The 17,279-nt window shown below is 42.3% G+C and overlaps 1 protein-coding gene across 5 annotated transcripts in view; it reads left to right on the top strand.

Annotated features, from left to right (window-relative positions):
- Positions 1 to 2,364: 2,364 nt before the first annotated feature.
- Positions 2,365 to 17,279, top strand: part of ABLIM1 (actin binding LIM protein 1) — a gene marked incomplete at both ends in the record, with an annotated part of 233,804 nt that continues 218,889 nt past the window's right edge. For 4 of the 5 annotated variants that reach the window (XM_080695096.1, XM_080695104.1, XM_080695100.1 and 1 more), the window contains one exon: positions 2,365 to 2,410. In XM_080695096.1, coding sequence (XP_080551222.1) covers positions 2,365 to 2,410 — 46 coding nt within the window. The remainder of the gene's footprint in view (positions 2,411 to 17,279) is intronic. The other variant, XM_080695101.1, reaches the window with a different exon arrangement.

The raw sequence follows: 17,279 nt of genomic DNA, 5'->3' as shown, positions 1-17,279 counted from the left end.
TAAAGTGTTACACTTGGTTTCTTCTTCCCTCTTTTAAAATTAGATTGGGGTAAGAATTAGAGTTTGTGGGGAGGAGGAAAAGCTAGCACCCATCACATACATTTTAAATGAAAGCCGACAAGAATAAAAAAATGCAACTATTAGAGTCTGTTCCGTTCTTACAGTAAAAATCACAAGACACCACTACCAACAAGACAAACTGTTAGAACTGAGATACAGAATTGCTGTCATGAGAATGCTAGGCATTAGGATCATTAGATTTCAAGAAATGCAACTGGCCATTTGGCAGCAGATAGCACACGACAGCTCGGCAAATGCCAGGCATTTTATCAATGAGCCATCCAGTTGTGAGCCTTCGTCTGGCGCCTAGTGCTGCCGTCAAGTCAGGAGGACATTATCAGAAGCACCAAGTTCTAGGCAGTGGCCTGAACAGGGTAAGGGACCACAGGGGACTTGGGAGTCTGTTTAACCAGCAGAGTCAGTGCAAAAGAAAATACATAGTTAGGAAGACAGAAACCCCAGAACCTTCAATTTATCAGACTTTGTAGTTAGCCAGGGGTGGTGGCACATGCCTGTAATCCTAGTACTTGGGAGGCTGAGACAGAAGAATCGCAGGTTCGCTGCCAGCCTCAGTCACTTCGCAAGGCCTTCTGCAACTTAGTAAAACCCCGTTTCCAAATAAAAAATAAAATGGACTGGGGGTGTAGCTCAAAGACAGAATGTTTGTGGGTTCAATCCCAGTACCACCACCAAAAAACAAAACAAAACAAACTACTTTTTCCTTTACCAGAGTGTTTCAACTAGTGTTTTCTTTCAGTGGCTGGATTATGGGCCTCTATTAAAGAAATACCTCAGAGCAGGTGCTGGTGGTTATGTCCTTACTGGAGGAATTAAATGCGCTACCCTCAAACTTAAAGCAATTATACCAGCCGGACATAGTAGTGCATGCCTGTAATCCCAGTACTTAGTAGCTTGAGACAGGAGAATTTTAGGTTTGAAGCTAGCCTCAGCAACTTAGCAAGGCTCTAAGCAATTTAGCAAGACCCTGTTCCAAAATAAATAAAAGCCGAGCATGGTGGCACACACCTATAATCCCAGTACTTGGGAGGCTACGGGAGGATCACAGGTTCCAGGACAGCCTTTAGATTTCAACAACCTAGCAAGACCCTCTTTAAAAAAAAAAAAAAAGAGGCTAAGGATATATCTTAGAGGTATAATACCTCTAGTCTCCATCAGTCCCCTCCCTACCAAAATATAATAAAATGAAAAGATAATGCTGGGAGTGTAGCTTGGAAGTACAATGCCCCTGAGTTCAATTGCCATTATTACAAATAAAACAGTAACAACAATAACAACAAAACCCATGAAACAACAACAAAGACCCCCAAACCAATTATACCAGTGTCCTCCTATCTCTCAGCCAATATATGTATCAAATGCTGAAGATATTTGTCTTCAGTGTCTCAGTGTCTCTTCCCATTTGAACTGGCTTAGTAACTTCTCCAATGTGCAAAATCCCCAAAGTTCAGAAATTCCTGGGAGAAGAGCTGGGCTATGGGTGGCAGGTGACCAAGCGAGCAGCAGAGCCTTATGACTAAAGGGAAAAATGCCTCTTTCCTGAGCCTTTCCGGATGAGGTCATTGTTTTCAGAGAGTGTACCTAATAGAAAATGGCTCCAAGTCACTGCCTTGCCTCCTACTAGGGCTTTGTCCGGGGACAGTTTCCAAAGCTGTGACAACTAACTAGGCTGGCAGTAAAAAGGAAAAAAAGAAAGAAAAAGAAAAAAAAAAAGAAGCCTCTGCAAGTTATAGTAGTTTTAAAAGCCCTAGTATTTAAAAAAATTGTAATAGGAGCCCATCTGGTTGAGAGGCTAATTCATCAAGGCAGAAGGCTTGGGAGAAGATTCTTTTCTTCTTTGTCTCCTGTTTGAGGGGTTGTAAAGAAACAGTGACCAAAATCCGGCTTCTGGATTGTGAAGAATGGAGGGAAATCCCAGGAACGTTCTTGGCGCAATTTAGCACAGCTTCCCAGAAGTGGCTAGCCGTGTTCCCAGGCCAGGTGACAGTGAGCCCACATGCTCTGATGAGCGGTCCTTGGCATTGGCAGGAGATGTGGGGAGAGAAGGACCAGGGCCCTGTAGGTGACGAAGGAGCTGGGATCAGCCCGGAAACTCCTCGTTCTTCCTGAGCTGGCCAGGCACACCCACTGAGGCACACCCTCCCTCCAGTCTAACTCAGCCCACAAGTCCCTGGAGGAGAGCCAGGCCAAGCCTCTCTTCCCAGGAGTGGATGCAGCCTCTCAGAGTGCCACCCGGGTGGAGAAAAGCTGCATTTCTAGAGCCCGGTGCCTGCTAGTGACCTGGAAATGACCGAACTCATGGACCCTCATCACATCGCTGAAGACTACAAAGGTTTGACTGTCCCTTTTGTCAACTGGGCGTAGTTCCTTCTGGGATAGACCATGTCTTTAAAGATGATGAAAGTGCAGGGCTTTCCCATTGGACAAAGTCGTCTTATGCTTATTAGAATATGTCAACACGATTATCTATTTATGACCACAATAGATATTTATATAAAATACATGCTTTATATGTCAGTGTGTTTTGCAGATATCACTCCTAGAATGGGATGTTAAAATTGACATGACTGTTCTGTAGCAAGAGCTCAGCTCAGTTTCACCAAAAGCAGGTGGGCAGATCCGTCTACAGTTTAAAAAGGAGCTGGCCTCGGTGGCTGGGCAAACACCTGTGGTCACATCGCCGGGTGTCTTGTTGGACTTTGGATGCCATCCCTAGAATGCTTTTTGTACAGTTGTTTTAGGAGAGAGTTCCTTCCTGGTGCGTCTGGCTTCCGGAATGACCCAGCTCATCCTGCCCAGCATCCCCAGGGGCCGACAGCCAACACCATGGTCAGCAGACAGCTCAGACCCAATCTTGCAGCCTCTTTCATTGAAACCCACAGGCTGTGGCAATTGCTGCTTATTCTTTTGAAATCGGAGTCCTTAAGATAAGAGAGTGTGACTTATTTTGGTTTCTAGACAGCCGACTAGCAGGCAACCCCATGGAAGGCAGCCGGGCTCTGTCCCTTCCTGATAGCTCCCATCTATTTAGTGATGAGAGCCCAGCACCTCAGTGAGCCCCGTTTGTCTTCCTCCATGGACTTGGAGGACTGGGGAGCCTGGGTCGGCTCCACTCCACATGTACACACTTGTCAAGAGGAAGGGAGGAATGCAAGGCTGGCACACTCTGTCAATGATGAATAATTCATGGTGGCTTCTTGTGCCATCATATTTTCTTCTGTAAATGAACATTATTTTCAGAAACCATGATTTCAAAGCCTAGTAATGTGGTTTTTGTATTCTTTATCGATCTGCCTTAGATACTAGTGGGAAGACAAAAGTTGACAGATATCAGAGCAATCAAAGTTACAGCTGACAATGGCTCCATGTGGGCAGGAGGCCAAGAGCTCTGCCCAGTGTTTTCCTCCTCCACCCTTTCTACAGTGTAGTACAACTTGATGTTTTGAGAAGATTCTTTGGCACTCATTGGACCCTCCTCAAAGGTAGAATCTGAATTTTAAGAACAACACTGCGCCTATTCACTGGGATGCATTAATGCATTACTGATGTGATTCTGAGCTGGGTGTGGTGGTGCACACCTGTACTTGGGAGGCTGACACAGGAGGATCACAGGTTTGAGGCTAGCTTCAGCAATTTAGTGAAGCCCTCAGCAACTTAGTGAGACCCTGTTTCAAAATAAAAAATAAAAATAGGTAAGGCTGGGGTGTAGATCAGAGGTAGAACACCCCTGAGTTCAATTCCCCAATAACACACACACACACACACACACACACACACACACACACACACAATAAGACAGAAAACCACAATTTTATGGCTTTCCTAAGCAAATGTGGTTACCTTGTAATATCTAAATAAAATAGCAATAAAACATATAAAATAGCAATAAATCCATAAAATAGTAATAAATTTATAATTTTAAAATGTATCTAGATCCCCATGTTTTTCTCGTACCATAGAAGAATGAAATTTCTTCTCGATTTCCAGGAAAAATAGGGCAGGTTTTAGAAAATATTACATGACTGAGAGATTATAAATAGAGTAAGCCATACATCTAATTATTATTTTCAGTGGTCACCAGAAAGGAAAAATTTATCTCTTTTCTCCTTTTTTTTTTTTTTTTACTACTCTCCTTCTCTTTACCCTATGGTGCATTTTGAAGTTATTTGGAATCCTTCCACCGGCTACCAGCTGGAATCTACAGAAAGTCTGTCTCCAGAGCGCTCAGCAATTCACTTGGATCTCAGTCATAATTAAATTGGAATGTGGCAAATTACTTTGGGACTTAAAGAAAGACGGGCACACCTTATGTTTAGAACATAAGGGGCTCACTACTCTGCGTTTTTTGAAAATCGTGTTCTCTCTGGAGAACACTGGCAATACATTTTAATAACATTTTTAATGGAGGGATACTTTGAAGGGATATATCATGAACAACTATGAGCATGCTTAAGTCTTACTTCTTATTCTCAATAGCTGGTTCTTGATGGTTTAGAACAATAGCCGGGCGTGGCGGTTCCATGTCTATAATCCCAGATATTTGGGAACCGAGAAAGGGGGATCACAAGTTCGAGGTCAGCCTCAGCAATTTAGTGAGACCCTGGCTTAAAATTAAATAAATACATACCTAAATAAGTAAGTAAATAAATAAATCAATAAAACCTTCCTCCTGTTCACCTATCCCCCCATTAATAGGACAGGTCACCTGGTCCCTTTCCTCCTGGCACACCTTGAAAGCATTAGCTAGTTTGACAGCTGTTGATTTAAGACTTGGACAGTGATTCACTACCTCCTGCTCTAAAGGCGGTACTTAGAGCCAGTGTTTGTAGACAATTAATGGTAATTCAGGCACCTGCGATGTTCACCTTCTCTTTCCTATTAAAACCTGACTGCTGACGTGTGGGTCACCATCATTTGTAAAGCCCATCCCTTTAAAGGTTGGGCTGAGAGGCAGAGTAGTAATCAGAATATCTGCATTGAACAAAAGGCTGATCACTAACCATCATTCATTTCCAAAAGGGGAAAGAAGGTCCTGCGCGCTCCTTTTAGGTTTTGTGCAGGAGAATAGAGGCGCCGGGCGGGGTTTTCTGCTTTGAGAGGCGGTCACAGCTGCCACTGCAAATGAGCTCTGCTGGAGTGGGCGACCGGTGGGTCAACCAGAGCGTGACATTGCCAGGCACACACCGAGGGGAGGGAGCAGGTGGCCACCAGAGCTCTGGGTTCCCTAAAACAGCCAAGGACAGACAGGGCTGGGAGAGCTGCTGAGTCTCCCCTGGCCCACAGGATGGTTGCCTGCTCCCCAGGCTCGTGCTTACACCAGGGTGCGTAATGGGATAGAGATGCCCGAGCCTGGTGCTGCCTTCTACCTAACACGTTGCACGGGAAGCCTCCCTCATGCTGACATGTGAATTGAAGCAGATGACACGGGATACACAGAACTCTCGTCAGCTTGTTAGCGGAGTGGGGGAACATCTCTCTATTGACTTCTTTTTTTGGTACTGGGGATTGAACCCAGGGATATTCTACCTCCAAGCTATACCCTTAGCTCTTTTTTTATTTTATTTTTTACATTTTGAAACAGGGTCTTGCTAAGTTACTGAGGGCCTCACTGAGTTGCTGAGGCTGACCTCGAACCCATGATCCTCCTGTCTCAGCCTCCTAAGTACTGGGATTATAGAAGTGAGCCCCTTTTTAACTTTTAAATGGCTCAAATGGTTCACTATCTCCTTTTTTTTTTCCTCCTAGCACTGGGGATTGAACTCAGGGGAACTATACCACTGAGCTATATCCCTAGCCCTTTTTATTTTTTTATTTTAAGGCAGCGTCTTGCTAAGTTTTCCAGGCTAGTCTTAAACTTGGCAATCCTCCTGCCTTAGCCTCTTCTGTCTCTGAAATTACAGGCATGCACCCCTGCACCCAACACTATCCTCATTTTTTATATATAAAGTAAACATGTAAACACCCAAGTGAACAAAAGGATGTATGATTTTTTTTTCAGTTCTGGGGATGGAACCCAGAGGCATCCTGCCTCCAAGCTACACCCCCAGCCCTATTTTTTATTCTTGATTTTGAAACAGGGTCTCACTGAATTGCAAAGGACCTCACTAAGTCGCTGAGGCTGCCCGTGAACTGCAATCCTCCTGTCTCAGTCTCCCGAATGCTGAAATTACAAGAGTGCACGACTACACCCGGCAAGATGTATGAATTTAATCAGCTGATTCCCTTTGAAGCTCTTGGCTTCACCCACGTCTTTATGTTTTTATTTATTTTTATTCTAAGGCTTCTCTCACGGTAATAGTAGTCTGTCTCTAATTGGTAGTTTCATGAGGGAGAATCTCTCCCCATGTGTCATAGAGTCCTCCCTGGACTTGGCATTAGAGCTGTTCATTACCATTCTGTTTGTTATAATTAACTTACCACGCACCTTTCAGCAGGTGCAGCCACCGTGCTACGTCGCATTCAGAATGAATGCCTGTCATTCAGAGGTATAATCTTGGAAGGCCCACTGGCATGTATGGGCCAAAGATGTGCTGGGCAGCTAACCAACCTGAGACATTATGTAAAGCCCTGGGCAGGGCAAAGAATGTAACTATTGGGATAAAATATATGAGACTGTAGTCACCTTAAGAGACTAGGATGCTAGGGCGAGCCAGGGAGCTCCTTGGGATTTAGGAGACCACACTGTTACAGGGCACACAATCTGACCATGGGTTCCTCCTCCTCTTCCTTCTGGTCATCCTCCTTCTTGTGGTCCTCCTCCTCCTCCTCCTCCTCCTTTTTTCCCCTGTGGTGTTGAAGATTACACTCAGGGGCTTCTTTCTCTGAGCTATACCTAGTCCCATTTTATTTTTTATTTGGAAGCAGGGTCTTGCTAAGTAGCTAAGAGTCTTACTGAGTTGCTAAGGCTGACCTTGAACCTGTGATCTTCCTGTCTCAGCCTCCCAAGTACTGGGATTACGCCTGGCCCATGGGTCACTTCTGATCATGGCTTCACTCTGGGTAACTCTTGTCCATCTCTATTTCTTCTCGCTTCCAATACCACAAAGCATTAGGAACATCTTTTTCCTTTGTTACCACGACTCTTCTCTGCTGGATTTCAGAGTTGCTTCATCTAATATAAGTATATAATATGGACTTGAAGAAGGAAAGCTAGCTCTGTTTGGACAAAAATTCCACTGGGGTTGATTCCCAGTACCAACCCCTCTCCTCCAGTTGTTAAGTGCCATTTCTAGACTTCTAGTTATCTAGTGTGAAGAGTGTAAAAGTGAAATCCTAACTTTCCTTTGTAGTAAGTCAATAGATAGTGTCTATGATGAGAAAAAATATATATCAAGAGCCATGCGAGCGTTTTGTTTTGGAAGGATGGAATTAAGTAGCCAAATACGCAGCCAAAATAGTTGGCAAGATTGCCTGCTTCCCCCTTTCCATCTGCACACACTGGGAAAGGGAGTAGAGAACTTCCAGTTGGCACAGCCTCTCATGGCATCTTCAGCCAGTGCCAGCAAGGGTTAGTTGGTCTCCTGGCAGAGAGAAGAGAAGGGAAAACAGGAGTTAAGTCTTTTCCATAGAGACCGTCAACCCAGGCTGCTCACAGTGCTGTCCTCAACCCTTCTTGAGCACCGCCTGGTTCCTCCACTTCCTGGGCCTCTCCTGATTGCCCTGCAGCGATGCCTCCCTCCAGGCCAAGTTTCAGCCATTGTCTCTTTGGTTGCTCCATCCATTAACTTTCTAGCATCATCCACGCACTGTCTAACTTCCCAGATTAGGTCAACATCTCTTGTCTGCTGGTGTACAGCACCTCAAAGAGTACAGTCCCATAAAACCTCACAGCACTAAAAAAAAGTCACAACTTTTTACTTTGTGTCTGTAAGATTTCAAGGCAATGTGTCACTGTTGTGTATTCTCAGATAAGGCACTTTTGTATCAGTTAGCTATGGCAGCCTTATGAACCATTCCAGAATCCGGAAGCTGACAGCCAATAGCATCATTTTCTCTGTGAGTTTACAGGTTTGGCTGGGGTCAGCCACTTTAGCCGAATCGCTGGGAATTATGCAAGCTCACTACTGTGTTTGGTGTAGCTCTACTATATGACTCTCCCCTGGTCCTCTTAGCACCAGCAGGCTATTCCAGTGGTGTCCTTGTCATAGTGAAGCAGAAGGGCAAGAGAACATGCAAAATCACGCATGACTATGGAGGCCCGAGCTCGGAGCTGACACACTGTTGCTTCTTTGTTCTTCTACAGGCAAGAGACAGTCACGTGGCTGAGGCCAGCCTCAAAGTAAGAGGGTATTGCAAAGATGTGGCAAAGAGCGTGGATGCCAGGAGGAGTGAAGATTAGAGCCACTCTTGCAATCCATCGTTCCCGCAGTGCTGCAGCAGTACTGTTGGCGGGACTGATTCAACACTTGCCAAGACTAAGTCTTGTACTAAGTCTTGTGCCCAGTTAACCTACAAGATTAATTCTTGATTTAAAAGAAAGAAAAAATGACAATTCTAATCTTCAGGAGCCTTTCTAACCAAACTCAAGGAAATGATTCACAGATTAAGCCGATGAACAGATGGTACATGGATCAAATTCTAAGAAATTAAGAGTTCAGCAGTTTTTGTGTGACTAGCCTAAAGCAAACTTTCTCCCTAAAAGTCAAGGGAGTAAATGCTTTAGTTTTTGTGAGCCAAATGGTCTTTGTTGCAACTACTTAACACAGCCATACACAATACACAAGTGAATGGACAGCAGGTTTACAGACCACTGGCCTAGATTACTGAAAGAAAGGTTAAGGGTCAGCTATGAGAGACTTTTTGAAATAGAAACAATGATTTAGAAGGCAATAAAGATTAGCTTAGCAAGGCATGTTTTAGAAATGAAGTCAGAAAAAAAATTGTGTAGTTGCTCAATAGATGGATTTTTTTTTTGACAGGTTAATGTAGTTCAGTCAGAACGACAGCAATACTGAAAATTCATCATTTTCCAAGAGGATTATTTGGTACAAACTATACTCTGAAAGCCTATTTGAAGACATAGTTGCCATAAATGTTAATGGTTTTGCTTAGCAGGAGAAGAAAGAAAAAGAAAGATGGGGAACTAGGAGTGTATTGAGTGGTAGAGTGCTTGGGGTTTGGTTTCTTTCAAACAAAAAAGAGAGAGGGAGAGAGAAAATGAGAATTAATGAGAAATAAGAGGAAAGAAATATCTAATTAAAGTGATTTGATTTTATGCCACTTTCAAAATCTTATTTGACTGCTGTGACCAAGATTTATATAAAGGAAAATAAGGGGATTAACAAAGAATGGTTTATTTTTAACCCTTAGGAAATAACGGCAGAATTCAAGTGGTCGCTTTTCCGCCTCATTTGTATTTCACATGCATTTTACTTAGTGCCCTTCACATGTTTCTTTCCATATTTGAAGATAGAAGAAAGCCTAGAATACTGCTAGAAAAAAAGGTTTCTGCTAGAAGTATGGCATGCGTATGAAATCAATTATAGTCAGCTTGTAGCTGATCGGACTGTGATGTGACAATTTCTGCTGACTAAATCCAGGTACAGAGAATTTGGGGTACAGTTTTTTATTTTTGGTGGTACTAGGGTTCCTGGAAACCATTCTACTTCCGGGCTACACTCCCAGACCTATTTTTATACTTTTTTATTTGGAAACAGGGTCTCTTAAGCCAGCTCGCACGCGGCTGGCTTCGAACCCGCGATCCTCCTGTCTCCGCCTCCCAAGCGCGGGGATTACAAGCGTGCGCCACCACGCCCGGCTTGGGTACAGTTTTAAACAAAGGCGGGAAGGAAGACTGCTCCTTGGAGAACAATCTTAATTCTCTTAACTGTCTTCTAAAGCTTTATATTTTCCTCGGGTGCTTTATATATTTTTTCTTATTGTGTCAATATCTGAAGGTATTGTTTTATTTCATTCATCTCACTATTACTTACTGGACTCTCAGTATGTACCAGCCACTGTGCTAGGACTTGGGCAAACAGTCAAAAAGATTGCTGGGGTTCTTCCCTTTGTGACCTGACTTCAGAAAGGCAAATACTTCACCAAAGAAAATAATCAGAAAGGCCAATAAGCATGTGAAAATAGTCTCAGCATCATTAGTGAAATGCAGATTAAAACCTCACTGAGATGCCATATACATCTTCCAGAATGGCTAAAATTGAAAAGACTGAGAATATCAAGTGTTGGCAAAGATATGGAACAGCTGGAATTCCACATTGCTGGAAGAAGTGTAAACTGAAAAAAAAAAAAGACTTTGGAAAAGTGTTTGACAGTGCCATCAAAAGCAAATATACATCTGCTATGCATCTATGCTCTCTATATTTATATGTATATATATTCATACACATATAGAGTATACATCTATAGCATGAATGTCCACTGATGGACATTTACAATAATATAACAGCTTTATTCATAAGGGCTACACATTGGAAAAATTCAAATGTCCTCAAACAAGTGAATTGGATTCATTAATGGTGGTCTATTCCGGGATTATTACGCTCAGTTAAAAAACACACCAGCAACATGAATTAATCACACAGATATCCTGTTGAGAAAAATATGGAGCAGTGCCCACTACATGAATTGTCAAAGTTCAAAAACTAGCAAAACAAACCTACAGTGACAAATCTGTTCAGCAGAATCCTGGAGGGGCAGGGATGTGGTGTGGCCCGGGGAGGGGTGTTATGTTTCAGATTCTGGTCTGGGAGGCTGGTGCATCATCGTGCACATGTGTAAATACACTGAGGTATGTACTTGAGGGATGTGGACTTCACTGTAGGTGAGATATATTTCAATAAAAATGTAACATTAGAAATGAAATAGATTTGATTCACCCTGGGAAAAAGTTTTGAGAAACCAAAGTTAGAAGTGGCATATGTGACCTGAACTTCATTAAAAATTCATAGGAAAAAAAAACACAAGAAAATCTATTGAAGAATGGATAGTGGTTTGGGGATGGGAGGATTATATCTCCATTTCTCTATAGTTTTTAGTGTGTTCCAATGTTTCTCTAATGAATGTATTATTATTTCTGTACCAGAAAAATTGAAATGGGAGAAGCAAATGCCTGAGCTGATCTGTAACATAATTTGAGGGATATATATATATATATCACTTTTGAAATTCTAGGGGCAAAATAGCAATTCAGAGATAAGTTGTAGAGTTAGAAGAAGGCTACATGGAACAGCATTTAGAAAAGGATATGGATGGAAGCAGGGCTGAGCTGCTCGAGGGACCTTGGCTGATAGACCTTTGGGCCCGTGGTCCTCAGCCACTATGGGTCTGACTTCTATTTCTGTCTCTTCCACGGATTTTGCAATCCTCCTGTGATCTTTCAAGTATTGCTAGCTTTTCCTTAAACTCTAACAAGGCGAGTTTAAGCTGTCTATAACTTTTATTCTTGAAAGCTCTTTTCCTAGCCTTTTACATTTTTAGGCATTACCATTTGCTCCATTTTCTATTTTGGGGCTGCTGCTTCTCTCTTGCTTGCTCCATATGCCAGTGAGTTGAAAAATTAATTGTGCCAAGCCCATTTTCTCTCACTGAAAAATAAAATAAATATATAAAAGAATCCTAGAAACACACACACACACACACACACACACACACACACACACACTCCAAATGATCCATCTGTCCTATTGAAGACATCCACCACCCACTTCATCCTGGTACAGGGTATTTTTGTTTGCTTTGTCCTAAGAACTCCTCTATTGGAAGCCTTTTTAAAGAGAGTACTTTGGGTTTCATAAAAATAAAGAAAAGAAAAGCACTTTGCTCTTCTGTTTCATGTGTATTGCAGGGGCATGCCCAAAGAAAGGCTCAGCCGTGCTGATTAAATTACCTTCATGAGGACAATGGTCTAACGCATTAGGATTTTCCTGTGCACATTTTTATTGATGGGTGCATATTTATAATTATTTATTAGAATTACGTTGTAATTATAATAGGAGAGAAGTAATATTCTTTAGACTCCAGTGTTTCTGGATCTGTTTCCTGCACATTTATATCTTCTCGGGTGAGTTTAATTACTTCATTTTCAAATTCTCTGAAGCAAAGCCTTCAATGAGTGGACCTTTCAACTGTTTCTCTCCTTTTCTTGACAGGGCAAGTAATGGCATTATGCGGTGCTACTGGAAATTCTAATCAATAAATGTACACGTCTTTAATTAGAATGCTAGGAAGTACTGCTGAGCGGGCTCCTTCAGTGAATGTGATTAGCTGAGAGGCTCAGGCGTTTATGTGCAGAAGGTCAATTTGAGTAACTTTAAGACTAACTGAACAATTTTAGAATATTTCCCAAGATAACCTACAAGTGAAGTATTCATTTGAAGGCCAAAAGTTCATGAATATTTGTGAAGTGCCTTCCCTAGAGCAGACACATAAAACAGAAAGAGACCAATTTGCTCTCAAGAAGCCAGCGGTTCAGGGACGTCTTTTCTCTTTCATCCACACTGCGGCTCCAGCACCCACCCCCACCTTCTGGGTGGATGGATACTACCAGAGCTATCCCTCCATCTTGGACTCCCCTGAGACCCGGAGCAACATTGTCAAGTTGCTTGCTGGACGCCACCCCATGGATGTATTTATGGTATCTTAAACTCATTGTTATATCTGGAATTCGCTCTTTATCACCTCCGTCCACCATAACTCATTCTCTTCCCTCTGTTTCTTAGGTAAATGGCTCCACTTCTTGGTAGTCATCCAGACTCTAATCTTCAGGGTTCTTTTTGATGTCACTACTTACAATAAATATTTATTTCCAAATTTTTGCCTCTCATTCCTATCGTGGCCCATCTTCCCCTGGGGTTGACTCCTAGCCACCGCGCCCGTCCTCAGTATGGCCTGACCTGTGAATCCATGTAAGAAGGGAAGGAGTCAATACATATTTGTGGGAGAATCTTGGGAATTATCCTATTTCCCTTCTCTATTGATAACCTCATCTTTCTCCACGTGTCTCCTGCTCATCAAACTTTATCCATCTCTCGTCCCACCTCCGCCTATGCTAAACGCTCTTATTTCGCCTCTCTCCACTCAAATCTTGACACATGATTGACCACTTCCCTGTTTCCAGCTCCTTTTGGTTCAGTATTTTTAGAGACAGCTCTTCCAAATGCATTTCCTATCCTAAGCTCTGCCCCTTCCAGTGTGGCACAGTCTGAAGTCTGCTGGTCACCAAATACTGCCCACTAGAAGGCACTCCAAATCAGTGCCTGCCCCAGTCAGGTCCGATCACTGTGTGTGCACGGTACCTTCCCAGTATGCTTTTGGGCCGACGCCATTGGTGAGCACCACACTTGTTTCACTTCCAAAAGATCATGGGATGAGCGCTTACTGTGGGGTAGTAACACACATATTATGATTTGTAGTACACTGGAGAGAAGTTATGATTTTTGTATTGGAATAAACATTAGGGATAAAACTTAAAGGAGAGATATAGATAAAAATTTATCAGGCAAAAGAAGTAAGAGACAAAAGGGTACATATTAGATGGCTCTCTGTATGCGAAGTTCTAGAATGTTTGATTCTAGAAATCAGAACTGGTGTGGAATTCTGGATGGACTGAGAAGAAGCAGTAAGGATGTTCTGGGGTGCTGGGAGTTTTCTGTGTCATGACAGAGTGTGGGTTACATAAGTAAATACATTTGTTAAACTACTAATACATGAATATCTTAATAAAAGAAATAAATATTCAAGGGAAAATATTCAGAAAAGAATATATAATAGCATTCTACTCGTGGTTAAGGAGGAAAGATTATCTGGGTGCATATAAACAATGTAATATAATGGGTAAAGGAGAGGCATAGTCTTATATTTATGACCAGGAAACAGTGGGGAAATTTGGTTGGAAGTGCTACTTTGTACAGGCGATTGCTTAACAAAACAGGAATTGGCCATTTTTGCCACGGTTCACAGCAGATTAAGATCTGATTTTAGGAATGAGAAGTTAGGAACCTTTGATGTGGAAACTTCCATTGCTTCTTAAAATATTGCACACTACCGCCTTCCCCCAGTGTCTGAAATCAAGCACAACTGTCTTGTTTAAGCTTAGTGAGTGGGAGAGTTTATGGTACACGTTCCATAATAACTAATGTCAGGATCCCAGGCTGACAGTCTGAAGGCCACGGCAGGCCCGCGAAGACGCTTGGTTTTGCTTTGTTTTGTTTTATTTTGTTGGGAGGTGGAGATCTGGACAGTGTTTTGTTTTGCTTTTATTAATTAGTTACAAATGTTTGAAATTTGGGTAATTTCACATAAAAATTAGACATCTGTCAATACCTGACTTGTACTGCAGAACAACAGTAATTGCCTGGATTTGACTCCTTTTTTTGTGACACTAGGGGTGAAACCCAGGGGGGTTCTATCTCTGAGCTATACCCCAAAGCCTATTTTATTTTTATTTTGAAACAGAGTCTCAAGTTGTAGAAGGCTTCACTAAGTCACTGAGGCTGGCTGTGAACCTGCAATCCTCCTGCCTCAGCCTACCAAGTACTGGGATTAAAAGTGTGCACCACTGCCCACAGCTGTGACTCCTCTTTTATAAAAATGAGACCCAATTTACTTTGTATATCCTGCTACTCACAATGATCTCAGGACCACTAATTCCATTTTTTTAAAAAAATATCTGCTCTCAGTTCTGAGTGTTTTAGTTTGCAGCCCCTAAATTAATATTAATTATTATTAATTATGGAGACCCACCTATTTACCAGGAACTATCAAGGGCTTTAGTAGATACAGCGGGAGATACTATTATAACATCCATTTTACAGAAGAGATGGCCAAAGTTCAAGAAGTAAAAAACTCACCTGGCGATGCCTGGCATAAAGTAGAAAAGCCGGGATGTAGACCAGGTTTTCTTTCCCCAGACCTTGCAACATTGTATCTTATTTATTTATTTATTTAATTTATTTATTTAGTGGAACTGAGGATAGAACCTAGGGGCATTCTACTTCCAAGATACACCTCCACCCCTATTTTTTATTCTTTATCTTGGAACAGGGTCTCACTAAGTTGAGGAGGGTCTCACTGGGTAGCTGAGGCTGGCTGTTAACCTGTAATCCTTCTGTCTCAGCCTCCCAAGTACTGGGATTACAAGTGTGTGTCACCATGCCTGGCTTTCTTTTGCTTATTTTAAACTTGTTTTTAGCCATTGTTTAGTAAAAGTGTATTACTCCTCTGGTTAATTGGGTTCTTGTTAGTTTCAGGGGAGGGTTACTTCCTGGTCTCCCAGGTGTGTGTGTGTGTGTGTGTGTGTGTGTGTGTGTGTGTGTGTACTAGGGATTGAACCTAGGGATGCTCTACCACTGAGTTATACCCCCAGTAACTTTGCATTTTTTTATTTTGAGATAGGGTCTTTTTGCTAGGTTACTGAGGCTGGCCTTGAATTTGGGATCCTGCGGCCTCAGCCTCCCAAGTATTGGGTTGTATTTGTATCACCATGCCTAGCTCCAAACTCTTGATTTTCCATCCCTCATAGTAGAAAAGAAAAACATTGCAAAACATTGCGCGCGCGCACACACACACACACACACACACACACACACACTATATATATATATATATATATATATATAACACATACATACATATACATACACACATACATATATGTACATTTTGAGCATATATACATTTTAAAGTATTTAAATGATATTTTATATGTTATACACATTTATAATATATACACATACATATTATACCCATTCTAAAATTTCCTTTCTGCACTGCAGGAGATTCTCTTGTCATTTCTGCACACTCTATTTTGGCAAACAATAGGACGATGCCTGGACAATGATTCTGCCTGAAAGCATTTTCATATCAGAGCCTGCCAATTTTGTATCCAATAAGTTGTCCCTTCCAGAGAAAGGATGCAGTAGAAAGGTCACTATTTCAGCTCAGACTATGGAAAGTTCTCCATTGTTAGAAAAAGTATTGTCCATCTGTGGGTGCATTTAAACATTGTGTTCTAAAACCTTCTACAGCTGTGAACTTCAAAATAGCCACAGCCATCTTTTATTCATATTCAGGCCTCCGCTCTGCCTTTGGGAGTTTAGGTTCTTTTCAGACATCTAATTCTGAGGGTAGGTTGAGCTGAGAGGGAAGCACAACTCTCCTGAGACCCAGTATCTCAGTCGAAGATGTGGGGCTTCCTGCACAGAGGGGTCTCTTTCCTCACAAGATTGCGGCTATGATTAACAGATTCATGGTTCTAAAGTACTTGGGCAAAAACAAGAGCTGAGAGAGACTGTGAATAATGAATCGGTGTGAAATAAACTTGTGGGCATGGGCCAGCAGTTTCCCCAGAATTCTGGGACTCTCTAAAGAAAGAGTGACAGTGAGCATATTTTTCAGAGGCATACTGTGAGCTTGTTCAAAGGTAAAGCCATTCTCTTCCCTTCTCTTCCCTTCTCTTCCCTTCTCTTCCCTTCCCTCCCCTCCCCTCCCCTCCCCTCCTCTCTCTTCTCTCTTCCCTTCCCCTCCCCTCCCCTCCCCTCCCCTCCCCTCCCCTCCCCTCCCCTCCCCTCCCCTCCCCTCCCCTCCCCTCCTCTCCTCTCCTCTCCTCTTCTCTTCTCTTCTCTTCTCTTCTCTTCTCTTCTCTTCTCTTCTCTCTCTCTCTCTCTCTCTCTCTCTCTCTCTCTCTCTCCAGTGTTGTTTATATATGGATGAAAATGTTCTTCCATCTGAGAGCTTACCCATGTCCCCTGACCACCCTCCCCTTCATCTTGGAAGTTTTCTTTCTGGAACATCTTCTATTTGGAGCATTCTTTTCTGCCTTCCCCTACCCTCCTTAATTTCTTAGTAAATCAGTCTTCAAGACCAAATCGGAACATCATGTTCTCTATAATTTCACTGGCACCAGACTGACTTAGTCTTTCTTTTTTTTTATGAACTTTCATAAAATCAGTGTGGAATTGAGAGAATGCAAGGGAACATATTTGACCCATCCCTTGCCCTCTCTGTATAAGGAAAAACCTGTGGTGTGTGTGTGTGTGTGTGTGTGTGTGTGTGTGTGTGTGTGTGTGTGTCATTGTTGGGAATACATAAAGTTGTCCATGTTAAATGTGAAATACAAACCACTTTGGTGTTCTGAAACATTAAGACATAAAATTTATAAGGACCATTAACTATAGCCTCATACTATAAACAAAGCCCCACCCTTTTGATGCCTTAACTGTACACTGGGGTGGTATTTACCAAAC

This window comes from Muscardinus avellanarius (genome assembly GCF_963383645.1).
Source record: "Muscardinus avellanarius genome assembly, chromosome: 4".
NCBI lineage: Eukaryota > Metazoa > Chordata > Mammalia > Rodentia > Gliridae > Muscardinus > Muscardinus avellanarius.
The sequence above is the reverse complement of the archived record's forward strand: the minus strand, read 5'-3'. Positions and strand labels throughout refer to the sequence as shown.